Source organism: Silurus aristotelis, assembly GCF_946808225.1.
Source record: "Silurus aristotelis genome assembly, chromosome: 20".
Lineage (NCBI taxonomy): Eukaryota > Metazoa > Chordata > Actinopteri > Siluriformes > Siluridae > Silurus > Silurus aristotelis.
In genome coordinates, this window is record NC_139593.1 from 12,735,585 (window position 1) to 12,761,913 (window position 26,329).

Sequence of the window (26,329 nt, forward strand, 5' to 3'; positions counted from 1 at the left end):
AGAAACATGAGCGTGGCCCAACGTGTTTGGGGTTGTGCCATTTTTATGTTGTTGTTTCCCCCCCCCCCACTCTTAATTGTATCACACCTCCTCAGGGTCTTGTGGCCCTTCTGCCCCACGGGGTGTGTTGTGCAGCCGCATGATGGGCTTGTTGCACATGGGGCAAACACTGCGAATCTCCAGCCATTTCAACAGACACCTGAAAAGAACAGTATGAGACGATCATAACACATTTTCTGTTTAGAGTAAGTATACAAGAAACCTAACAGTTGAGCTGTTAAGATGTTTGCTTGACAGTGGTTTTTTGATTTTGGAAGTTCTCAGTACTTTGTGATCAGTTCAAAAACAAAACATTGTGTTAGACCCACTAACATAAGGGCCACTACTCGAACACATTCTGGATTATAACAAGTAAACTTGACATGCACTGTAAAAAAAAAAATGATCCACTGAATTTCATTTATCCACATAAATAATCTGCTATACTTAATTCCTCTCATATGTTTCTTTTTGTCTGAACGTGCTCAAGATTTTCAAACTAATCAATCTGGTTCTATTTCCCAAAATACAAACAAGCTACACGATATGGACAAAAGCTTAAGGACACTCAAAATCTTCCAGTCCAACCCATGTAAAGCATATTTTCCTGGAGCTCACATTGCGCAATGAGCATTGTCATGCTGGAACAGATTTTGGTCTCCAAGTTCAAGTGAAGGGAAAATGTAATCCTATACTATCGTGTGCCTCCAAATTTGAGGTATCAGTTTGGGAAGAACAACATATGGCTGGAACAGTCAGGTGCCCCACTACTTTTGTCCATAGTGTAGTACAATAATTGATTGATTGATTGATTGGCACCGTTTCTGTACAATATAAAGTAACTTGTGTCGTCCTTTGTGTAATGCTGACTGGGTTTACTAGCGCATCATGAGCAGCGTTAGCACTCTAAAGCCTGAAGCTATTTTCGGATCAGGTGTAAGTGGATGCCACTGGGAAAGAGTTGCAAATATCAAAAGTGTAAGTGGTTACGGACGCTGGCACGGAACCTTTCATAAGATGCTTTTGATATTTTAGCTGCTGTTGGCGTAATGCTCGACATCCACCATGTCCCTGGCAAAGCTCCTTCATCATGTCCTGGAGTGTTTTTGGCAAATCCACGATGAACAGGTTTTCCTACTATTTCTGAATGCAATCGTATGTTTTGTTTTTTTAGAATTTCCGGTAATTAGCCAGCGTTAGTGCTTACTTCTTGTGAAATGTGTGTGAACATGGACACACGCCCAGCTCATCCCGGGCTTTAAATTCCTCCAGACACACTGCACAGGGTTGCTGTAACAGACAGATCAGACACACACATTTTTTTTTGAGGACTTCAAATATTTTAATGAATAGTCAATTTGTGAATCGATCTAGCAAAAATGTCCCACTTTTCTTTTCAATACGTAATGAACAATCCCCGATTTGAGGGACTTTTCAGCTCAAAAGTATATATTGTATTTAAATATAAATATTGTCAGGAGCCTTAATGTTAAAAAGCACATGCACTGAGAAAAAAAAAAAAAAAGTGTGAAAAACACTTTGGTAGTGAGATCAACCTCACACACCCACACCGTGTGTCAAAGCCAAGACGTATAGTTTACACGTGAACACAAATTCACCACATGAGAGCTTGCACACGTACTCCAAGAAGGCTCAGCTTCTTCCCTGCTCCTTTCAGCACCACCTGTTAGAAAAACAGGAGAAATGAGACGACGCTGGAACAATTGCTTGTTATTCTTCAGATAAAATCCCATGACTATCGCTCCATAACGAGATTGTTTAGCAACCGTTTCATTGAATGAATGCCGCTTAGTTCTTGCTTCGATTCAATAAGGCCTTAGTTTAAGCGTGGCCCATAATCCGGACTGGCAGATGACGCGTTTTTGTTCGCTTGCCAAATGCCTTGTGTCAAGCAAGGACGCTCGCTCCACACATACAAACCCGCAGTGCTGTGAGGTCATCGTCTGAAGGTCATATATGAGGAGTGAGATTGGGTTTCATGATGACGACTACAGAGCTTTTTCTATATATACACACACATCTGCTCTTCTTAACATGCAGACTCTGCATTTTATTAGGATGAAATATCTGCTTTCGTCAAATGATTTCAGTCCGTGACGAAAGGTTCCGTTCACGTTAATAAAATAACGTGACCAAAAATGAAGTCTTCTTTCAGACAAGCGTCCAAGAGCAAAGAAAATAGACCATGCGCTTGAAACTAAACTTCGAGCAGAAGCTACAAAGTCTTTCCATGTTGTAATGGTAGCCATAGTGCAAGTACCTCATTGTAGCTGTACTGCTGTCTTGTGTCTTGTTGCTTCAACCTGCAAAAGAAAAAAGAAAAGAAAAAAAGAAATGAACTTCCTGTGTGTGTTCCATTGGCACATCATGTGGTGCAGAAAACAAATACTGGTTTTGCCTTCCACATTATTATATAAAGACTTCAACACCGTGACTGAATACTGGAGATTGGCACCTAAGTACTGCTGATATAATCATTATTACTACCTTGTGCTCATCCCAGGACTCGTTCACAATGAACTCATACTTTGAATATAATTGGTACAGTTATTAATCAGAACAAAGAAGAGGATGGGTTCCTTTATTGAGTCGGGTTCTTCTCCAGGTTTCCTTCTTCGTGTCAGTTCTGGAGGATCTCATGGTCACCTCCGGCTTGATCATTATAGAGCTAAATAAAATTCCATATCTGGATTTGTGTGAAGCTGCGTTGTGATTACATCTAATAACAAAAGTAAATAATATGTTTTTATATAAATATAATTATATAAATAATATAATGATTTTTTTGATGAAGCTAGTTTGGTCGCTAGGCTTCTTACAAAGGATAAGTGTGATGAAATATCTGTATTGGCCTATTATAGCGATGGAAAGAGTTGGTCTGTTGGAAATCATATTTGCTCTTCAAATATCTTATACGTAGATATTTATGATCAGCTATAAAAGTGGATTTGCTGATCCATATGAAACAGAGGAAGTGGGATGCGATGAGATGAACTTATAGTAATAAAGGTGGTCTCCTCTTAAACTGTTGGCAAATGGATAAAAGCCGGAGAATTTGTGTCTTTAAGTGTCTTCCTTCGGTTTTGCTTATGCAGGGACCATGTGAACCAGCACCATTCGCACATATATTAGTGTGTGTGTGCATGTGCGCATTCTCGCACCTGAACAGGTAGCAACAGAAGATGACACTGAGCATAAAGATGAACAAGCCGATGCCCAGCACGATGACATAGACGTTGAGCGGCAAATGGTACAGATCTTCCGACGGCATATTGCAGTGGGAACGCTGCAGTCCTACTCCACAAAGGCAGCCTACACACAAACACATCATTCATTCATTCACATCAAGATACACGGATGTGCGATCCGTAGCTGGAACAGGGCCAATCCTGAAAGCACGGCGCCACACATTCGGCCTGGAAGACCGTTGGCTTTTGGGTCGTGCTCCACACACTCTATGCCAAGGGAACTCTGGGTAATTAGCACTGCACAAAGCAAACATGGAAGACTGGTGGTGTGGCCTCGACCAAAAAAAACACCATCTGGCCCTTCAGAGACAAGCACCTGGCGTATGTAAAAAAACAAACAAACAACAAAAAAAAAAAAACATTCATACAGAAACAAATGAATTGGGAGCCACATTTCTGGTCAAATTCATGTGACATGAATGTAATATTATGTCATGTATATATGAACAAAGGAGTCAAGACCGTTTCATGAAACAAAGAAAAGAAAGTTGATGCCTGACATCTGTTTTATTTACTGTTACTCAATGTTTTGTGGTTCTCTATGGTATTTGATGGTTCTACTAATACGATGGCTACAGACTGACATTGTTGGTGGTGTTGGTGGTCTTCCAAATATACTTTTATAATCAGCTTTGGATTGTCTACAAAACCTCAAAACTAAGAATTAGTTCGTCTATGGATTATATTTTGCCCTCCAGAAGAGAATAAGTGAGTAAAAGGAAATGAGAAGTGTCATAAAAACATCAACAGACATTAATAAAAAGTGATATACACAAGTTTGTAGTGTATCTTCTTACCGTTACACCATTGGAATGGCTGCATGTAATCCGACCCGGAACTAGGAACTGATACTTTCACGGATTCCGTGATATTATTGTTGTTGTTTATGTTTAATGTTTTTTTTTCTTCCTGGGGAGTTTTTCCGAGTCGCAGTCGCAGGACACCTCGGGTTTCCTGTGTTAGGAATCAGGCTTGGACGCTCGGCGTGTTTACTGTCATCGCTCGTCGTCGACACAAAAGATTTGGCGTGCGCGCGGACACAAAGACAAAAGGGACCATGTCGTGTCCTTGATCTTCGCTTCCTGTGTTTGGATTCAGCCTCAGCTGGAGTGTTAAAGTGACCCAGGCTGAGGGAATCTCAGACCACCTTCATTGTCGCGCAAGGACAAAACAGGTCATGAATCTCCCTCTCTTAAGCTTGTTTCATCTCAGAGTCTACAAGACTTCAAGAAAATCCTTCAACTGCTCCACAAGATCTGAATTAAGGCCATCTATGGAAACATATCCTGGAAAAATGTTCAATGATTTCGACAGGTTTTGTCCATCTGATGTCATTCTGCTTATAAGAAAAGTCCTCCTCTTTGTTTATCTCTGAAAAGAAAAAAGGGAAGAAAAAAATGGCTGATCCGTCAAAGGATATTCCTTACACAGGGCCCCCTCCAAGAAGAACAAGAAGAAGAAAAAAGCAGAAACAAAAACGTCCTCATACGAGTTCTCGAAACGAAGAAGGATCTGTCAGTAGAAAGTATGACTGTATATGCAGCCTGTATGGGGGAGTGTTTTTCTCACCACCACAAACCATCTGGTCCCGTCAGTCCTTGAAGAGGAAGAACAAAAACTCACAATGGCTAAAAAACAAATTCATCCAGAATCCCTGGTTCTCTCTGGACTGGGTGTAGGGTGAAGCATTATCTGTGTGTTTGTAAATGTGTGTTTAGAAGAAGAATATTGTTGTCCCAGAGTGTTAGCTGTGGTGTTTCTTGCTGCCTCAGCCTCCAAGCCTCAGTTTGTAAACAGATCTCTGCTGCTCATGTGATCCCCGGTTTGCCTCGCAACTCATCCACTCGCACCCTCCCATCGCCTCACACTCCCTCCATCCTGTGTGTTATTCCCCTCCTCCAAGCTCTCTCACACTCACTCTCTCTTTCTCTTTCTCCTTGTCTTTTTCAGGGGTGACTGCAGTCCAAAGATGACCTCTCTCACTCTCTCTCTTTCTGTTTCCTCTTTGTCTTTTTGGAGAAAAGTCATAAGCACACATGTACACTGCAGTAGGAACATAGGCAGGAACAACATAGGCAGACGAAACACCGAGAGCAAAACAAACGGTCAGGATGATGGCCCTTGTTTTGTCAGGCAGCAGAGACATAAATATAATGACAACAAAAACTGTATGTTTTTTAGTTTTGGCTCACATAGTAGAAGCACAGCAAAGCAATAATGCAATACTCCAAACACCGCAGTAATGCAAAGTAGAAGAGATCGTTCAAACAAAGCCTTCTGGCAAATTTAGGCCAAACTACTGATCTCAGTATACATCCCTTACCTAGGCATTTAATCCTACCAGTGATCTCATGATGATGTGTCACTTTACTGTGGAAAAGAACGATGATGTGTTTATCGAAAGTGACTTACTGGAAAGCAAAATAAAGACAGATAGCAGCTGAAGGGCTCAAGGCTCATAGCTACAGTAGTTATTTGTAGTGTATGCTTTAATATCACATACATAATTAAAGGAAAAATTTATTAACTTTTTTCCTGAAACTCAATTATAATACAAGATGGCAGTTGTGATCTGAACTAAAAACACGACCCATGATACTATAGAAGCTTTGGGAAAGCATACATTTATATCAATCTATTGGATCTTGCTGAGAAATGCTTGTATTTGTTTATACTTGTAATAAATGCATTCGTTCTGCCTATATGTTTCAACCCCTGCTAGTTAAGTAAAGTGTGCTTCTCTGATGTAATAAAGGTTATTGGACAGTTATATGTCATTTTGAGATAGATACAAGTGTAATTAAATCAGTTTGTGGTCCGATACTGATTTTTAAAATGCCCATGATGCACCACCTTCATTTAAACAGGTGTCTTTCAAATGTTTTATTGACCGAAAAATATAGATTGGAATAATAAAAGCCAACAAATCTGACCTGACTGAATCAATAATGGATTATTTCCCCACTGTATGAGAAGACAGAGGTTGGGTTGACTGGAGAAACACCAATGAGGCTTGTGATTAAGGGAGTGACTGATGTTGATGATGCTGATAATCAAATTAAAAGCTCATTTCCCAGCTGTAAACAAATCATTCTTTAAAATGAGGCAGTAATGTTGGGGGTTTTTTTTTGGTCTCTTAAGTAGATTTGTTTTAAAATGTAGAGTCGGGCTTGGTGTTTCTTTCAGTGGAACTGAGATAGACATTTTTTATTTATTTATTTATTTATTTATATTTTTTCCCTTTTGGGATTTTTTCACCAGATTTTAGAATACGACAAACTTTACTTCTGGTTAAGATACATGCAAAAACAGGAAGGAATTTCAGTTCGGGGAAGTCTGTCATTTTTTAGAAGCATTACGTTATATTGGAAATGTTCTACAATTAATAATATAAAAGGGATTCCCCATGGTGGCATACAAGCAACTAGAAATGTTTAGTGGTATACTCATATATGTGGATCAGAATTTTGAATTTGCACTATATTAATCACCAAGTCTATAAATTCCTGCTGGGACAAATCCACATGAGCTACTCAAAAGCTAGATAGAGTTTGTGAGGAAAAAATGCCAGATTGTTGCTTTAAATAGGAAGTAAAGCCTTGATTTGTTTTAGAACCACATCAAGATTCGTTTGTTCACATACAGTGTACCAGCTTGTAAAAATGTAGGGTTCAACGCACAGGGGCATCCATGACAGAGTTAAAGGTTTGAACCCCAATCCAATAATTTTTATACATTTATCCTAACAGGGTTACAGGGGAAACCTGGAGCCTATCCCAGGGAATTTAAAGACAGCCTGGGCAGGGTGCCAAATGATCAGAGAGCCCACACACACACACACACACACACACACACACACACACACACACACACACACACACACACACACTACCAATCAGACTACCATGCACATCTTTCGACCGGGTGAAGAAAACAGACTACAATGAAGGTAACCATGGAAGCAAAGAAAGAACAAAAGCACACATAGAGGAAAAGCAGTATTTAAACCCACAACCCTGAAGGTGTGGGGTAAACATGCAGACCCCTAAATCACCATGCATGGACAATAATAAGAAAACATAATATACCAAATATTTAATTGTTTATGCTGTTATCAGGAAACAAGAACAGACTTTGGGCTCTCATACAAATCATTTGGGTAACTGGATGGCAGCACATAAATAATCAGATTACATATAAATTTTTTTCAGGTCCATTCAGTTATAAGAAGTATTTAATTCAGATTTTCTATGCTATAAATGAGTATTAAATATAGTCAATTGTGCCCTCTGGTGGAGCCAGAGGAAAAACACAATAACGTTCTTGTATTAGTTTAAATCATCTACTGTCACACATGCATATTATCTAGGAGTGTAACGGTACACAAAATTCACGGTTCGGTACGTACCTCGGTTTTTAAGTCACGGTTCGGTTCAATTTTTGTACAGTTAGGAGAAAAATTGCTTGTAGTTTTTTTTTTATTTTTTATTAATGCAAGTTAATAATTAATAATATTATTATTAACATTTGTGAACATAAACAGTGAACATAAAATCAAATTAATGCAATACACTTTTTAATTATATTGATTACGCTGACTGATTAAATTGACAAATCAAATTAATTAAATAAAATTTAATTAATGAAAACATTTAATTAAATTAGACCCTGATTTGGTAATACAGATCTTTATATAAATGTGTGTGTGTGTGTGTGTGTGTGTGTGTGTGTGTGTGTGTGTGTGTGTTTTACATTTAATATTAAATTTTCCTAAAGATATAAACTTCAACAAATGTCTTCATTCCTTCCTTCTTTAATTCATTCACTCCCTCGATATGTGGAATTGTCAGGATTTTATTTTTTGAAGCTAAATTTTTGAAGGTGTACATAAAAATCTAAATAATTCATATCGCTAGACTTTGACGATGGCAGAAAGTGAATTTCACGCAAGCGCAAAACAAAATAGTTTTTCCGGGAATGGATCGAGTGGCCACAGTGACACTGCGCTCAAAGTGCGAAGGGACAAAACTTGCAGTCCTCCACTTAATATGTTTGTGAGGGAAATCAGATTTTGTTCCGCAAGTAAAAAGAGTGTGCACATGTGCACCGTACCGAAAGCCCCGCAACGAAACGGGTCTGTACAATTACGTCTACCGTTACACCTAATATAATCATATAATCCGGGTTTGTGCAATGTAGTGATATGCTTACTGTCCATTAGGAACACAAAAAAAGCACCTAAAATCTGATATGAATTTTAAATATAATATAAATAAAGGAACATTAAAAAAAAAAGTTGATAAATGCAAACAGATGCAAATGTTGATTTTGGTTCTTCATCAGTATGCAAAGCTGCATGATTGTCTCTCAGGCCTGATTTGCAAGAGGTGGTGAGGGTCAGTGATCAGTGAGACTTGTTCGAGTGCAGTCTGACTCGCTTGCGGACGAGACACACAGATTAGACATGTAGAGAGGAACGATTTTTTTCCATGTCCAAGATATTAAGATGCTTTGTTGGCATTTGTTCAGGAATTGCTAGCTGCTTTACACAATGTTCGAGAAGATGAAAGCGCTCTGTTGAGCATTTACTGGACACCACCCCATAATGCACACATTCCCATACAATAAATAGTCAGTTTCTGGTTTAAAAAGTGTATAATTGTAAGCTGTAGTCAAAGGAATCAGAAGGCAAACCAGGTCAGTTATTACCCAGACATTCTTCAGAATGTTAGGTCTAAAACTGATTTGATTTAAATGAAAACTTGACTTGGCATGCTACAAAATACAGAGGTCATTTAGTAATATCTCCATCGCTAAGATCTTCAGACCTTACTGTAATACACAGCCCATTCTTTCTTTTTAATGCCAGAGGCATGATCATGTGCAGTCCAGGTGTGCTGGTTCATGGGACCGTCAACGTTCATGTAGCTATTTCCCTTCTTCGATGTGACGTATCCATCCTCATAGGCTTTCTGATCTGTGCTAAATGAAGCATTGTCATAGCCAGTTTTCACCCCGTCTCGGCTTTCGTTTGCTTTCTTGTTTGCATCATCGCTGGCTCCATTCTTTCTCAGAGTTAACGGAGGTTTAGACGTGTGCCAGTTCCACAAAACTTTATTCATGTCCTCCAGGGCATGAATGCCTAGAAGTTTATCATCCTCATTGGGATTTTCATCATCGGCTTCTTTACTGTCATTCCTGTTTTGGTCGTGTAAACTCTGCATGTCTCCGCTGACGCTCTCAAAGTACTGATGGATGCAGACTTTGGCAAAACTCTTGGCATGTTCGGCGCACATCTCGTCAAACATCTTGCGCTCCACGTCAACATAGTGCGACCAGTATTTGGTTTTGAGGAACACCGCTTGGCTGAAGCAGGGACGAATGGCACGGACAGTGAATGCAATTAATGTCAGGATCAACAGGAAGAGCCAGCCAAATGCCTGCACGTTTACAGAGATAGGTGCAGAAAGAGTTAGTGCAATATAATAAACTAATGCTGTATGTACAGAATTTAATGAAAGGTTCTCATACTAAAAATTTATACTCATACTAAATAATTTAGCGAAAAAGAACAAATGGTCTTGTTATACCTGTGACACACAGCGTATATACCTGGTGGCTGATTCTCTAGATAAAATATGCTGTCCATCAAATATGTTCTTGCAAGGGATTTTGGCAAGCAACGTTATCATCTCCTCCTCTGACATGTTATATCCAGTAAAATTTCCAATCACAAATTCAGAAATATCCAAATCCATACTAAATGCACAGAGGAAGCTTTTCCCGTCCATTAATGTGACAGTAATCCAAACTGCAGGAGCAATCAGTGAACGCTGGGATACGGAAATAAACATGTAGCGCAAAATTGTAGGATCCTTGCCTCTGTGACCCACTGGTCGTTTCCATTCCTCGGAAAGCATAGACACGTTATTGTTCAGGACAAATCCAAGGAGAAAGAACCAAAGAGCTGGGACGACCAATACACCAATTCCGTAGGAGTAGTTGTACTCAGGCATGCAGGGGCAATTAAACTCAAATGCAGAATAGAGTTGAGCACTAGCCAAGGCCATAAGCCCACAAACACCGTGCATAAATGACTCTTGGTTGGACTGAAGAAACTGGAACATCATACGAAACTTATCCATTTTGGGTTGTTAGGTAGAGTTCTTGAAAATGAAATCTGTACTAGACACAAAAAGACTTATGAAATGGTAATACTGTCAATTGTTATTTCAAGCCATGTTCCAACTATAAAGTAGATCAAGAACAGTAATCTGTCCCTAAGCACTAAGTAAATCACATCCTGAGTCCTTATGTATACAGATGTATACAGAAACAAATGCTAGCAGAGTATAATATACTTACCAATTTTTAAATTGCTGTTTGGCAGAAAGTAATTACTCCAAATTTTGTAAGAAAAGCAGAGTAAAATGTATTTCTGGGCTAGCTGAAGTGTTGACGCAGTCTTCAGATCGGAAAAAAAGACAGAATGTACTTCACCTCCACCCTCTACACAGAGTCTCTCTCTCTCTCTCTCTCTCTCTCTCTCTCTCTCTCTCTCTCTCTCTCTCTCTCTCTCTCTCTCTCTCTCTCGCTCTTTCTCTCAGACACACCTGTTGGTCTGTGATGTAATGATTCACACATGTGACAGTCTCAGGTGATATAAAAAACAGCAGATTTATGGAACTTCTTAATAGTTCATAAAAAAACAAAATATAATACACATATATACAAATAGACATATAATTGTTTTTGTCTTTTATGTTCTATATTTTCTATTTTACAGAATAGTCTTTTCATTTACATAGCGTGACATAACCACGCACTGGCGGTGTGGTCCTAGCCAAAGTCTCTGCCTCGCCCTATTCAAATTATACAGTGCCATGTCATTCTGTAAGAAGCTGCGATCACTAAAATACATAGAACAGAAAGACAAAATGTGATCAATTATTTTGACAAAATGATGTTTTTCTCTCTCCATATTTGCCTCTTTTTCTTGCTTCTAACATTCTGCTTTGCCTAAATAATTGTAATTGTTCAGAAAATGTGCACATCCGTGTAGCTGCAACAATATATTTCGCCATAATCACTGATAGAGGCCTTTGCTCAACAGCACTGTGAGCTTGAGCATATTCTCACTCATTCTCTCACAGGAAAGAGTCACACATGGGCAGAGAGCGGAAGCGTGCTGTCAGAAGTCTATTTCAATGTGATAGGCAACATCCTCTGTAGAAAAAGGAGCAGTGGTTTAGAGCCCACTAAAATCGACTTTTCAAACGTTGATGCTGAAATGTTCTAATACTTTTGGATTGTAGAAACAGAAATATACAGGTAAGTAGATTGAAATCTACTTCTCTGTTTGAATATTTTTTACTAAAATGATGACAATGCATCATAAGAAAAAAAAAGCTACCTATTCACTTCAAATCAGGAAGTCGAGAAGTACTAAGAGTTGGTGCACTATAAGATCTTCCTGGATAAACGTGCTTTCCAAAAGTTCACATAGCAATCAATCAAAATATTTTGAAAATGAATTTTACTCATCAAATTAGTTTACTACATAAGACAATAAACCTACTGGTGAACATTGTATCATATAATCCAGGATTATTTTCTATCGTGATTTTTTGCATTAGTGATAATATTTTTTCGCTAAATCTTAAGTCCATCAAACACTGTTTCATGTAAGGATGTAATGGATGTGACAAAATAATTTCCTCATTTGCATACAGGATGGAGGAAATGCTTCTGCGAGCGTGTGTAGTAGTGTTCAGCGTGCTGTACATCAAGGACCACACTGTCTATCAGGAGCAGGAGGAAAACATCTTCATAGACATGCAAGAGCGGGAATATTTGCTGCAGAAGGAGACGGCCAAGCTAGAGCAGGAAATGCATCAGGTGACCACAGGGCGGCCACATTCAAATCAGGAAGTGTCGCAAAGTCATCGCAGGTTGAAAAATGAGGAAGGGGATGATACAGATGTTCAAGTTGAAAATCCACCAGAACACCAAATGGATGTTTTACACATTTTTAAAACAGTTCCGCATCCTGATACTGTGCCTTCAGAGGTACAACATGGAGTCACAGAGGATGTAGTTTTACCCCCAGGAAATGGGGTACAGCCAGAAATTGTAAAAGCCTTCGAGAACGAAATAAAGAACATTCACGTGGAGGACATATCAGGGCACAAGAAGGAACCGTCGCACAATGATCAGAAAACAGAGACACCAAATGAAGCCAAAACTAAAGCAGGCCAAGGAAATGCTCATTCTTCCTCTTTTGATCAAGTGGAAGGAATGTTAAACCAAATGACATCTGAAGATGATCCACACAGAAAAGTAAAAAAAAGCACAGAAGATATAAATGAGGAACAGTCCACTAGCTCAAGCCAGCAGTCAACAGAAAACACTTACAAGTGGTATTTATTGAAAATTCTTTCCATACTATCATTGATCCGCTTCTTCAAGAAATACATTACCAAAAGCTCACGAAGCTCAGAAACAGCATTTTCAATCAAATGCAAGACTACAGGTAGATCTACTGCTATGTTTTCAGAAATATGCATTCCTGACCACCAATTATTGAGTAGCTTTTATGATCAGTGTGTAAAATTACCTCAGAGCACACGTGGCCGAGTATGTGAATTTGTTGAAGGTTTTGTGGATGAACTTTTGGAAGCTGCAAGAAAAGCTAGCAATAAAGAATCTGACATGCTTATTGGCGACTTTATTGGTGTAGGCAGTGTATATGAGCTTTGGGCTACAGGAAAGACTGTGGTATGTGACTTTTATGTACCCATAACTGCACCAAGGTCACACAGATTTTATGTTGAACTTTGGAAGGAGAAAGATGCCTTACTTTTGGGTTTAGGTAAGATCAAAATGGTGAAGTCTGTAACTACTTCAAACATTTGCCCTTGCATGAATGGAAATTCTGATGAGGATACATTATGTCTTCTTCATCCTCAAAGTGAGACAAGCAAAGCTGGGAGAAATAAAGCCGAGAGTTCACTATGCCAAGAAAATACATATCTTTCTAAAAAACAAGTAGTGACATGGTTCAGGACAATGATTATCAAAGCATGGGGAGAAATCAGTCACAAGTATGAACTTGAGCTAAGATTTCATAGCCGGGTGGCTCCCGGGGCTTTGAGAGTGCGATTCCGATCAGGGCAGGTTATTCTATTTAATATTACACCTGTAGTCCAAGTTGAAGCTTCTAAAGCATATTTAGTCTCTTTTCTTTCAACTAATCAAAACATCTCAGACATTGACTGGCCCATTTCTTTTGCTAGTTATGAAAATGCACTCCTTCAATACTTCAGTAAAACTCTTCCCTACAAATCATGTCATATTGAGTGTCTCCAAATCCTCTCATTTCTACACAAACAGCAAACGTGTCTAACCGGGAAATGTGGGCTTACAAACCATCACCTTAAATCCATGTTGCTGCATCTGTTGATGTACAATCCCACAGAATGGAAACATGAGCAGCTAATGTGCAGACTGACCGATATGTTTGCATTTCTTGGGCAGAGACTTCAAGAAAAAGAACTTCACCATGCTGTAGTTGGGAATTTACTTGTTCCTAAAGACATTGGACTTCCCAAAGAATTTCAAACAGCAAAGCCAACCAATCTCTTTTTCCCGATGGTTTTGGATGAAGAACATTACAAGAAAACTGTCCACCACTTTCAAGAACTAGTGAAAAATGCACCTGTGCTTATCCAGGAGTATGGCTTAATTAAAAGCTCATTAAAGAGGAAGTGAAACAGTACTTGTTAGTGTGACATTTTAAAATGACTGTACCCAACCCATAAGTAACCCTTGCAAGTGGTGTATTAATATCCAACCAAGTATAAAGGCTGCATTGACAAGTTGTGTGTTTGACCAAGTTGTTTGTTCATGAATGTGCTGTATGGTTCATTAAACAAGTTAATAACTAAAGCCACCACCATTGAAGTTCTTTGAACACTGCAACACATTTGACCAACAAGGCTTTATTATTTGACATGTAATAAAACAAATGCATCATGCATTAATAAAGCATTTCCTCATCAAAGGTGTCCCAAAACATCTCAAACCCTCCACGATGCAGGGGCTCTTCACCTAGCTTAAAGGATTTTGGTGGAAGTTGGTCAGTCTGGCTCTTCTCAACATTCCAAGAGTTGCTGGAGACCTTCATACTTGCTACATCAAGAGATTAAAAAAAAAAAAAAGTTGTTAACCTTCCATATGGCAAATATAGGACAGTTTCTTTACATTGAAGTAGAAAGTCATGACTGACTTGATTGATCTGGAGCAGGACAGGAAGAATCACAGCAAGCACAGACTGAGTCTTCACCATTCAGCTCCAACCATCTAAAACAGTGCACAGAAATAAAATTAACCTTAACTTGCCAAGGCATTTTGTTCAGTGGTGAAACGGCTTGAATCTCACCCTTGCATTTCTGGTTTGTAGGAACACGATTTTGTGCTTGCATTTGGTATTTCTGGTCCAAGATGCATTTCACAATGAATGAACATTTCCTTGGGGAAAAAACAAAAACCAGTGTTCAATTAACTGGGACAAATTTTTAAGATCTAGTCACATTTAATTATTTTTAGCATGTGGTCTGCTATATTGCCAGCATAGCAAACCTCTTAAGATGTTGGGCTGACAAACACATGCAGTTTTTAGGCATAGGCAAGCTAAATCACAACCAGCTGGGGGTGCCAGTGAGCACCCTCTGCCCTACCACCTTCACCTTACATTTAATAAACAGTACGTTTGCATACTTGATTTTAGGGGGGGGTTCTAGAAACAGCCCTGAATTACACACTACTTACAGTCTTGTTTTCAGGCTGGGAGACCATGTCCTTAAACACAAGGGCTCCCACAGAGAACCTAAGTGTGGCCTTATCATCGCTAGGGTAGAACATGCTTTGAGGAGTGTTCTTACCATCCACCATGCATCTGCACAAGAGGATTAAATGTTTACATAAACATGTATCTATTTTTTTTATAGAAAAAAGGTACAAATTACAGCAGATGCTGTAGCATTAGTACTTACCCAAAGTTGTCTACCACAATGTATTTGGAAGTAGTAGTGTCAGGGTTCTGAGATGCCGTGATGTAACACTTGCTCAAGTAGAGCCTCTTTCCATCATTACTATGAGGAGCCCTGGCTTCAAAGTACATGGGCTGGCCTATTATATAAGACTGCAACGTACCAAGAGGTTCCCAATTCTCTGCAAGATAAATAAGTCACCATCATTTGAAATGTCTAAGAATCACCAGCTGAAAATCAAGTTGTTATTTTGTATGAACCCAAAATGATACTGACCAAAATTAAGTACGCCTGTATTTATTACTAGGCTTATAAAATCTGGCCTTACACATAAGAAAAGCAGAGTGTGCTTACCATCTACAGGAGTGAGAGAAACTCCACTCTGTAAGCTCAAGAAAACAGTGCCTGCCTCAATCTGAGGACGATAGCCAACACTGTAGGCACGGAAATGCCTATAAAGCAAGAGTTAACCATTAGATTTACTAGAAACAAGACATTTAATTGTTGAAGAGAGAAAAAGTTCTAACTTGTTGTAACGACACTCCAGAGGCACGGAAAATGGAAGCTCACGAACAACTGGTTCATCAGTCACAGGCTCATAAAACAGTGTGTTTGAATACAAGACTTCGTTTTCATTTTCCTGCAAAAGACAAAATGGTAAAGGGGAATAAAAGACAAGTACGCAACCTTACTAAAAAAAATTTGATTAGAAATACATACTTGACGCTGTGCGTTGCAGTTGTTAATAGGGTACAGGAAGTAGTAATGCTCAGGTGTGGCTTTATTCACAGAACATGTTCCCACTTTGAGATATTTCCCTGCATCTGGATTGGTAAAGAGACTCTTCACAACCCTCACATAAATCCGGTCAACGTGACACAAAAGCTCAATATTGTTGGATTCTGAAGGCTGAGGTGCTTCTGTTGCAGGAAGAAGTTTTGGCAGCAATATCGACTTCATCAAATCAGTTACGGGTCTGTGGTTTCTTGCAGGTTTAAAAACGAGTTTATGGACGTCTGAGGAGAGGATTTGCTGAAACTGTGGTAACTTCAGTGGTGGACATGGAGTATTAGGAGTGGGGTTTGTTGAAGCTTTATCCTTGTAATTTGGCAACAGTTCCTCCAGTTCAGGCCATGTCTCACCTGCTGCAGTCATAAAAGGATAAGGACTCACCATGTAAGGCAGCGCCACCAAGAGTAACACAGCTTTCAGCAACATTTTATTTGCATATCTAAAAGACCCACTAGAAAATCTTCCAAGCAAACCGTAGCCCATTTATAGCAGCTAGATGAGGTGAAAGAGGTGTGTTTATGGAGTGATTGGGTGTGATCTGCAGCTGGGGCTAATCGCCTTAACCAAATTATAATTGCCACTAAAGGGAATGATAATTCTATGCAAAGTCTGACCTCTGCTGGTGAGCATGCGCTTATGCCATGTGTGTTTGCATGTGCGATCGATTCTAGTTATTCCTAAATAACCAAAGTAAGTCATTGATTGCTTTATTTTTTTTATGAGCCTGTGACTGATGAACTGGTTGTTCGTGAGCTTCCATTTTCTGTGCCTCTGGAGTGTCGTTACAAGAAGTTAGACTTTTTCTTTCTTCAATATTTAAATGTCTTGTTTCTAGTAAATCTAATGGTTAACTCTTGCTTTATACGCATTTCCGTGCCTACAGTGTTGGCTATCGTCCTCAGATTGAGGCAGGCACTGTTTTCTTGAGTTTACAGAGTGGAGTTTCTCTCACTCCTGTAGATGGTAAGCACACTCTGCTTTTCTTATGTGTAAGGCCAGATTTTATAAGCCTAGTAATAAATACAGGAGTACTTACATTTTGGTCAGTATCATTTTGGGTTCATACAAAATAACAACTTGATTTTTAGCTGGTGCTTCTTAAATGATTCACTCTAGAATATACTAGTGTTAAAATAAATTACAACAATTTTCCAATGGATTGAATGCCTCTAATCAAGCTGTTTTTAGAGCAATAATGTGCATCCATTTGAGACTGTTCCATATCATTTAGATGACGAAGCTGTTCATTCTTAGACTTTTCAAATGATTTATTTATCTTGCAGAGAATTGGGAACCTCTTGGTACGTTGCAGTCTTATACAATAGGCCAGCCCATGTACTTTGAAGCCAGGGCTCCTCATAGTAATGATGGAAAGAGGCTCTACTTGAGCAAGTGTTACATCACGGCATCTCAGAACCCTGACACTACTACTTCCAAATACATTGTGGTAGACAACTTTGGGTAAGTACTAATGCTACAGCATCTGCTGTAAATTGTAACTTTTTATAAAAGGTATATAGATGCATGTTTATGAAAACATTTAATCCTCTTGTGCAGATGCATGGTGGTTGGTAAGAACACTCCTCAAAGCATGTTCTACCCTAGCGACGATAAGGCCACACTTAGGTTCTCTGTGGGAGAGCTTGTGTTTAAGGACATGGTCTCCCAGCCTGAAAACAAGACTGTAAGTATTGTGTAATTCAGGGCTGTTTCTAGAATTCCCATTGCCCACCCACCCATGAAAAAGGGTTACACTTAATTTGCTAAAATGCCTGAAATCAAGTATGCAAACATACTGCATATTAAACGTAAGCTGAAAGAGGTGTGTTTATGGAGTGATTGGGTGTGATCTACAGCTTAGGCTAACCGCCCTAACCAAATTATGATTGACACTATAGGGAATGATTTTTCTATGCAAAGTCTGACTTCTGCTGGTGAGCATGCGCTTATGCCATGTGTGTTTGTTTGCTTGTGCGATCGATTTTATTTAATACTAAATAACCGAATTGTATTTAGGTTATTTATGTATTTAGGACCTCTAAGTAATTGATTGCTTTATTCACTTTGAGGTTTTTCTAACAACAACAAAAACACAGCAAGTCTGGCATTACAATACAACTTACAGTTTCCTGAGGCAATTTAATCTTTTTCATTTCACATTATAGCTGCTTAATGATACCATGGGACCAACGGAAGAGGCTTATAGAGCCATCCAAAGCCTTTTAAACTCTCTTTTTTTTCTGTTTAAAAAAAAGACATGTGGCTTCAATCCTTAAGGTACTTGTTTTCCAAATGCAGTGATCCATGCTTGTTCCATCCAGGAATGATGCTGAATGTGGGCTTTGTCTTAGCAGTAGATGTTTCGTACCTACCAAAGACACCAGGCATTTTCTAAAGCCATGGATTACTACTGGAATGTATGCTGAAATTGAAACCTCTCAATTTAGCCTTCAAACTTAACAAAAGGTCTGTTTTGCTTATTAGTCTTTTGGATTTTCTAGATTTGTAGATACTTTCAAATGTAAGTTTAGAGTTTTTGATGCAGCTCAATGATGAGTCTGAAAGTACTTTTTTAAAGAAAAACAGAACATCAGTCTGTTGAAAAGTCTCTGTCTGTGGAATAATTAATCAAATTCCAAGTTGCCAGAATAAAGAGTGAATAATGGTGCTTACACTACGCTGCTTCTGCATGTACAGTACTTGCAAAGACACAGGCCCAGTTAAACCCACGCTGGTATAATCAAGTATAGTCAAGCCGAACCCTGGCATGGATTATTTTCTGAAACCAAAATCATGTGAAATCCCATATATATATATATATATATATATATATATATATATATATATATATATATATATATATATATATATATATATATATATATATGTGTGTGTGTATATATATGTATGTATGTATATCTATCTATCTATCTATCTATCTATCTATCTATCTATCTATCTATCTATCTATCTATCTATCTATCTATCTATCTATCTATCTGGAAAAAAAAAAGCTGTCTAATATAAGCTACATACACACTTCTACTAGACTAGTGACGAACTAGTAGGTGCCAAGAAATACTAATTAGATTTTTGAACTTTAATTTAATTATTATTATTTTTTTATTTATGTTACAGACATGTTAAAGATTAAATTAAATGTATTTTTTAATCTGTATTTGGGCAAGGTTTGGGGTTCATTTACATGCTCTGTTGTCTTGTTGTTCTACTTTTTAACATTTTATCTTAATGAATTTCGGATTTACAGACCTTAGTGTTCAATGATTTGAAAATGAACCTAATATATAGAGAAAGCTTACAAAAAGGAATCGAAAAATCTCACACACAGCCTACTGTCTATATACTTGTCTAGGTGTAGTGACCGATATAAACACTAGAGTCTCAGACAAGCCATTATATGCAAACAAAAAACCTTTTTTGTTAAACCAAAAATTTTCTATTTTTACTCTGTATAAATCTATAATAATTCTCTATAATAATTAAAATAAAAGACCTTTAGTCTTTTAGCAACAGGTATATGCATTAATTCATTGGCCAGTACGTACTGTAGCATTGATTTGTCACAAATAATATTGCTCACATAGCACTCATTTACAATGTTAAATTTATTATTACTAATAATAAACAGAATACAATATTATAAAACATTTGATATTGTACTGTGGATGAATGCTCTATCATTTGACAGTAAGGACATACACTGATCAGGTAATTATCAATAAAGTATTACAAATAATTTGAATGAACAAACTTCTAATAAGGGAAAATATCTAACTTTTGGCTGTAACATTTTAGTTTGGTTCACGATCCCCATTTTTCCTTTTTGAGTAGCCTTTTATATATTCTTATATTTGTAAGCAGTTTGAGCTCATAAATTTTGTATTTGTTTACAGTTTATTTATTAGTCTTTTAGACAGTGATTACCAAAGTTACTGCCAACTATTTCCTTTTTACAGTATGCAGATTTTACTTGTAGGTCTCTTAAGGATACATGTGTTAGTTATCACTCTCACTTCTCAACAGATCTTGATTATCTGGGGGAAAAAAAAGAAAACGCTTGAACCAAGTGATACTGCGCACATATGGTCATCCACTGACTTCTAAATCATTAGAAGCAACATTTATTTTACTGTCTATTGTTGCTTGCGTCTCTTTTACATGAGTGGCCTTTTTTTTTTTTTTGGCTTCATAGAAACTGTTATATACACACTACATAATTTATCTAACATTTTAGGAATAGTCTCATCCCATCCAAATGTCATTTTGTAAAGCTGTACAGAATGTTTTACATTCAGAATAAGTGGAACAAAAACGGCAAGAGGTTTCAATTATATTTCCAATATAATTGGAAAAAAAACCCTTTTCTAGTTAAAAATAGAAGTAAAGCAGCCATTTTTGAAAAATATCCTGGATTGAGTCTGGTTTCTCCAACGTAGTGTCTGCAGGACCATGTCTGCTTTCATGGACCCATCACTAAACCTTTTTCTTCCCAACCCCGCTATTGAAGCAAGCCAATTACCTTCTCTTTCACAGTATATAGTGTTTGATTTTCAAAAAGCTGTCTTTCAGGCTGATTTTCCTCATATAGAGGCAGGTCAGGTCCTTTGGGTGTCTTAGGCACTGTTACATGTCCGTTCAAGTTCCTGTCTTCTGTAAATATAAGCTCTCATTTCCTCAAGCCTTCACCTTTGTAAGCCGCACAAGAAGCACTTTAGACGAGGTTACAATATATTAGTCTGGACACTTTACATTGATACAATTAATAGGCCCAAAAAGATACATTATGCATTTCCATGCTAATAAAACCATAGTTGTCTACATGGGATCAATAAAATTCCTAATGAGAACTTTTCCTGAATTGGCTTTCATTGGCAATTATGTTCAATGCTTATAGAATGATTCTTGTCTACACTAAATACATATCTGCTCAGCTAAAATAAATAAAAACAACCCACCATGTCCTAGATGCTTGGTGCTATAGGTTCTTGAAACCAGCCACCTTTACAGTGAACCTGATAGTATGAATGGATGTAACAGTTTAGTGAGGGAACAGATGTGTGAACCGCAAAGCCTGAAGCTTAGTTAAAAAGTTTCGATTAAAAAGAAAGCCTAAACTAGCTTATAACTGTACATTTCTATTAAAGAAAAAAAATAGCCAAAACCCAGAGATTTTATTACAAGAAACTCTTTTGGGAAAATAAAATCTTTATTATAGTCTATGTGCAAGAGGCACATGGATTAATCATTCACTAATCCCTTCATTTTTTTTTTTTTAATCATTCGCCTTTTTCCAGAAGTAGTGAAACGCTGCGTAGTTCGTGGATTCCTCCAGTGATTCAGATTTTTGTGAAGCTTGTTTATTCTATTGACTCTGAACAGCCCAGGAACTGCTGGAGACCACCTGCACAAACACTACATCACAAATTAAAACATTTAATGTTGCTCTCCTGCTTACTTTAAGCAAAAGATCTGCTGGTCTCAACTGCACGCAAATGTAATTTCATAACCAACCTGAAGGATCTGGAGCAGGACAAGCAGCATCACAACAAGCACAGACAGACTCTTCTCCATACAACTCTGACCACCTAAAGTGTAGCAACAGGTCATTTTAGATTTCTGTACAATCAAAATGTTTGCTTTGGTAGTGCAATACAGTGAAACTCACCCTTGTGTATCTGCCTTGTAGGAACATGATTTTGTACTTGAAGTTGGTATTTCTGGTCCCAGATACATTTCACAATGAATAAACATTTCCTGGAAGATTCAAAGATCAAAAACGAAAGTGACTTAGCATTACTGCTAAGCAAATCAATCACCATTTTCAGAGATGGGAAGTAATGAAATACAAATACTTTAAGGTACTAAATTGATTTACTTCATTAATTTTGAGAACTTTACACTGTTAATCATTAAATTTTATTTAAGTTTTTTTAAAAATAAATCTGTACTTTGTTTTTACATTTTTTGAAACCAGGCTAAACCTTTGTTTTAATCTATTTAGTCACATGATTGATGAATATTTTTTTATTGCATATACGTTTCTGCCCACCAAACTTCATCGCACTGCTTTTTCTTCTACCACTGTTGTAGCATTTCCTGGCTATCGTGCACTACAGATGTGGACTAGCTTACAAAGCTAACAACTAGCAAGGAAGAAGGCAACAAGAAGTCTGGGGTAAACGTGGATGAGACCGAGGGTGTCGATGATGTAAACATGACTGAACAGATATTCCTGGTCTCCTTTTCTCTGCTTGTGTTCTATATGGTGGATATTCAGCCTGGATACATTCATTAGATAACATTTGAAGTTCTTGTGTATTTATATATAATTTGGTGGTTATATGATGTGAGGTCCAGTTACCAGCGTGACATTAAAACAGGTAGTAGTAATGGATACTTTTTAACTAAAGAACATGTCGGAGCACAAACTTCTTTACTTTAACTTGAGTTAGACATTTTCAGTATTTCAACTTTTACCAGAGCGTAAAGGTGTATTTAAAAAAAAAAAAATTTATCTGTACTTTTACTTAAGTGAAGGATGTGTACTTTTCCATTTCTGACCATTTTATTTAAATACTGTAGCAGGATATTGGGGAGACATGGTCAGCTTGTATGTATTTACCTTCTTGTCTGCAGAATGGGAGACCGTGTCTTTAAACATAAGGGCTCCTATAGAGAACCTTAACATCGTCTCATCGTCACTAGGGTAATACATGCTTTGAAGAGTCTTCTTACCATCCACCATGCATCTGCACAAAAAGATTTAAAGTCTACACATACACAACATGGAACAATAAATGAAAGCAGAAGCTAGCATTAGCAAACTCCTTACCCATAGTTGTCAGTCACAGTGTATTTAAGTGCATCATCAGGGTTTTGAGAAGCAGTGATGTAGCACTTGCTGATGTAGAGCCTCTTTCCTGCATGACCATTTGGGGCTCTGGCCTCAAAGTACATTGGCTGGCCAATTTTAAAACTCTGCCATGTAGCAAGTGGTTCCCAATTCTCTGTAAACCCCCACCCAAAAATAAAAATTAATAAAAAAAAACCCCACACAAACAGAAGTCAATGTAGCCAAAATTGTAGCACATCTCTAAAGCAGCACTTTCCAAAGACAACTTTCTGAAAATGTGTTATTCTAGTTACAAAAAGGGCACTTCAAGATTGACTAGAATGGACTGTTCACAGATAGCAGTCAAAGTGAAACCCTTATAGAAAGATAGAACCAATGCAACAGGTTTAATCTAGGCAGCTACTTGCACTAAAAGGCATTTTCAAAGTTCAGTAAGATTAAATTGAGAGGTAGAAAGAGTAATAAAATTCTACCTAGAAGTACTATTACTTAAATGAAATTTTAAGTAAAAGTACATTTACCAGTCGAAATCTACAAGTAAAAAGAATAATTTTAAATGTACTTTTTTAACAGCAGGGATTGAGGATTCTAGAGTAGTTAAAAATGAACAAGGAGAAATCTGAAATTAGTTTTTCATGAAAGCCTAATGAGAGTCATGCACTTTCGCAGCACAGCACCCAAACCCCCCCTAAAAAGGAAAAAAAAAAATCCTGTTATGAAATTTATGATCATGAGAAATCACAAATGCAGATTCAGAATTTCACTTTTAGCTGAATCTGAATCACTGGCATTTGCATTTGTGTTCTGCCTATCAATCAGTGCAGTAGTTTCAGGGGTACGATTCCCTTCATTCATTTTTTTTTTTTTACCCAGTAACAATGATTTAAAATGTATTTAACTTTATACTTTAAGTACAATCACAGCTTCTAAAAACTACTTTACAAAGTAGAAAAAAACAAACAAACAAAAAAACAATTACTGTGATGCAAGTAAATGTAATTGGTGAATTTCCACCTCTGATCATGAGTAATGATTGAACTGACCCCAAAAGCATACACTATTACTAGTCTTATAAAATCTGGCCTTACACAGAAGGCCAAGTATGCTTACCATCTACAGGAATGAGAGAGACTCCACTTTGTAAGCTCAAGAAAACAGTGCCTGCTTCAATTTGAGGACGATAGCCAACACTGTAGGCACGGAAATGCCTATAAAGCAAGTATTGGCAGTTATATTTACTGGAAGCAGTACATTAAATTGTATATGATGAGAAAAAGTTCTAACTTGTTGTAACGACACTCCAGAGGCACCGAAAATGGAAGCTCACGAACAACTGGTTCATCAGTCACAGGCTCATAAAACAGTGTGTTTAAATACAAGACATGGTTTTCATTTTCCTGCAAAAGGGACATTTTCAAAGAGGAATTTAATTATGGAAATTTTAAACAAAAAAAAGTGATTAGATTAGAAATACATACTTGACGCTGTGCGTTGCAGTTGTTAATAGGGTACAGGAAGTAGTAATGTTCAGGTGTGGCTTTATTCACAGAACATGTTCCCACGTTGAGATATTTCCCTGCATCTGGATTGGTAAAGAGACTCTTCACAACCCTCACATAAATCCGGTCAACGTGACACAAAAGCTCAATATTGTTGGATTCTGAAGGCTGAGGTGCTTCTGTTGCAGGAAGAAGTTTCGGCAGCAATATTGACTTCATTAAATCAGTTACGGGTCTGTGGTTTCTTGCAGGTTTAAAAACAAGTTTATGGACGTCTGAGGAGAGGATTTGCTGAAACTGTGGTAACTTCAGTGGTGGACATGGAGTATTAGGAGTGGGGTTTGTTGAAGCTTTATCCTTGTAATTTGGCAACAGTTCCTCCAGTTCAGGCCATGTCTCACCTGCTGCAGTCATAAAAGGATAAGGACTCACCATGTAAGGCAGCGCCACCAAGAGAAACACAGCTTTCAGCAACATTTTATTTGCATATCTAAAAGACCCACTAGAAAATCTTCCAAGCAAACCGTAGCCCATTTATAGCAGCTAGATGAGACAGCACAGGGTGGTTAAGGTGTGATTGGGCGTGCGCTTCACCTGGTGTTAATTGGCTGTTAGTAAATAATTGCATGTAGGGAGTCATTGAGGGTGGATGTCTTCAGTTGCCCCTTGTTTTTTTCTGTAGGTGTGAATAGGTGGATGCAATCAGGGTTGTTGTACCGATTTTTCACATAGTATACCCCACTCTTTGCAGGCATGAATCATCCTTATATTGTTAAATAAATGAGATTATTATCTATTTGAAAGAATCTTTTTTACACAGTCTGTCCTGAAGATCAGTAACCTTGCACTTTCACCAGAAAATTAATCTGGTAATCAAATGTGGTCCTTACATGAGAGAAATGCTGTGAAGGTAGCTCTTCATTTTACCCATCAAGCCTTAGTATGCTATGTATTTTTGGCTTGTCCCTAGAGGACCACTAGGGGCAGTGTGTAGCACCTGGACACCAACTTTTATGCATGTCAAGATTTTCAGCAAGGTCATGGTGCAGTTTTCGTAATAACTATCCCAAAACCATCATAGGGTCCCAACACCAAGAAACTCTAGCTGTTATCCAGACTTCATAGAACATAGAGCTTTACTTACACAAAACTAGCACTGTCATTTACTCTGCCACTGGAGGTGTGTCACATCTGGATAGAATGATGTTAAGGAACATAAGGGCTCTCATTAGGACTGCCCTGAAATGTGCACACAGAGGATGTGAAGACACAAATAAGCCCTTAATGAAAAAGACAAAATGAGAAGACACTCCTCACTGAGTCATAAGAGTTTGTCTATAGGTTATAGTGAGCTTTCGCTCAACACCCAGTGGAGTAATGTCTTTGAAGGTAGGATTTTTATGATATTTCCTTGAGTAGAAATTTATGTTTCATTCACAAAGTAATTTCAGAACTATCTTATTACTAATATTTCCAAAAAAACTGTTTTCCAAGAAACCCACTTCAGGTCAGTATGCTGTATAAGTTCTCACACCTAATACGTATTAACATATTACAAATACAGTATACGTTATGTTAAATGAACACACAAACTTACAGAGAAAGATCGTAGGGGGGCACTGGGCCTTTTTCTCTTCAGCACCTACAGGATGGTATTTGGTTATGTGAACACTTTAATGGGAGTAAATAATGATCCTCCTGTCTCTCAGTGTACAGGGAGATTTATGCACCTATAGCTACAATTTTCTGTTCAGCTGCATATGTCTCAACATATACAGGCATGTTTCTTGGGTTTTCTCCTAATCA

The 26,329-nt window shown here is 37.9% G+C and overlaps 5 protein-coding genes and 1 long non-coding RNA gene across 8 annotated transcripts; 2 read left to right on the forward strand and 4 right to left on the reverse strand.

Annotated features, from left to right (window-relative positions):
* Nucleotides 1-61: 61 nt before the first annotated feature.
* LOC310716181 (RING finger protein 122) lies at nucleotides 62-5,426 on the reverse strand. Of its 3 annotated transcripts, none has more exons than XM_083523170.1 (6): nucleotides 4,106-5,426; nucleotides 3,222-3,372; nucleotides 2,321-2,363; nucleotides 1,659-1,723; nucleotides 1,247-1,329; nucleotides 62-199 (listed from the first exon to the last, which is right to left on the reverse strand). In XM_083523170.1, exons 1-6 carry the CDS (start codon nucleotides 4,128-4,130, stop codon nucleotides 189-191), a joined length of 378 nt encoding a protein of 125 aa, XP_083379296.1. In that variant the 5' UTR covers nucleotides 4,131-5,426; the 3' UTR covers nucleotides 62-188. The 3 variants fall into 3 exon arrangements, with proteins under 3 accessions (XP_083379296.1, XP_083379295.1, XP_083379294.1); XM_083523169.1 differs by having other exon boundaries at nucleotides 1,682-1,723; nucleotides 3,222-3,624; nucleotides 4,106-5,416; XM_083523168.1 differs by having other exon boundaries at nucleotides 1,682-1,723; nucleotides 4,106-5,337.
* A 1,962-nt stretch (nucleotides 5,427-7,388) lies between these two features.
* calhm1b (calcium homeostasis modulator 1b) lies at nucleotides 7,389-10,833 on the reverse strand. The gene is made up of 3 exons (XM_083522556.1): nucleotides 10,674-10,833; nucleotides 9,899-10,488; nucleotides 7,389-9,748 (listed from the first exon to the last, which is right to left on the reverse strand). Exons 2-3 carry the CDS (start codon nucleotides 10,451-10,453, stop codon nucleotides 9,131-9,133), a joined length of 1,173 nt encoding a protein of 390 aa, XP_083378682.1. The 5' UTR covers nucleotides 10,454-10,488; nucleotides 10,674-10,833; the 3' UTR covers nucleotides 7,389-9,130.
* Nucleotides 10,834-11,466: 633 nt separating this feature from the next.
* On the forward strand, nucleotides 11,467-14,255 carry LOC310716187 (inositol 1,4,5-trisphosphate receptor-interacting protein). The gene is made up of 2 exons (XM_083523173.1): nucleotides 11,467-11,639; nucleotides 12,041-14,255. The coding sequence occupies exon 2, from the start codon at nucleotides 12,042-12,044 to the stop codon at nucleotides 14,076-14,078; it is 2,037 nt and encodes a 678-aa protein (XP_083379299.1). The 5' UTR covers nucleotides 11,467-11,639; nucleotide 12,041; the 3' UTR covers nucleotides 14,079-14,255.
* A 37-nt stretch (nucleotides 14,256-14,292) lies between these two features.
* LOC310716188 (zona pellucida sperm-binding protein 3-like) lies at nucleotides 14,293-16,626 on the reverse strand. Its single transcript, XM_083523174.1, has 8 exons — nucleotides 16,079-16,626; nucleotides 15,886-15,998; nucleotides 15,713-15,810; nucleotides 15,362-15,539; nucleotides 15,138-15,264; nucleotides 14,749-14,837; nucleotides 14,596-14,669; nucleotides 14,293-14,498 (listed from the first exon to the last, which is right to left on the reverse strand). Exons 1-8 carry the CDS (start codon nucleotides 16,574-16,576, stop codon nucleotides 14,347-14,349), a joined length of 1,329 nt encoding a protein of 442 aa, XP_083379300.1. The 5' UTR covers nucleotides 16,577-16,626; the 3' UTR covers nucleotides 14,293-14,346.
* Nucleotides 16,627-16,955: 329 nt separating this feature from the next.
* LOC310716191 lies at nucleotides 16,956-21,697 on the forward strand. Its single transcript, XR_014530529.1, has 4 exons — nucleotides 16,956-17,113; nucleotides 17,434-17,611; nucleotides 17,708-17,834; nucleotides 21,633-21,697. It is a non-coding gene; the product is annotated as an uncharacterized lncRNA (long non-coding RNA).
* Nucleotides 21,359-25,015, reverse strand: LOC310716190 (zona pellucida sperm-binding protein 3-like). The gene is made up of 8 exons (XM_083523179.1): nucleotides 24,503-25,015; nucleotides 24,309-24,421; nucleotides 24,135-24,232; nucleotides 23,004-23,178; nucleotides 22,794-22,920; nucleotides 21,837-21,925; nucleotides 21,683-21,756; nucleotides 21,359-21,583 (listed from the first exon to the last, which is right to left on the reverse strand). The coding sequence occupies exons 1-8, from the start codon at nucleotides 24,998-25,000 to the stop codon at nucleotides 21,534-21,536; spliced, it is 1,224 nt and encodes a 407-aa protein (XP_083379305.1). The 5' UTR covers nucleotides 25,001-25,015; the 3' UTR covers nucleotides 21,359-21,533.
* Nucleotides 25,016-26,329: the final 1,314 nt, after the last annotated feature.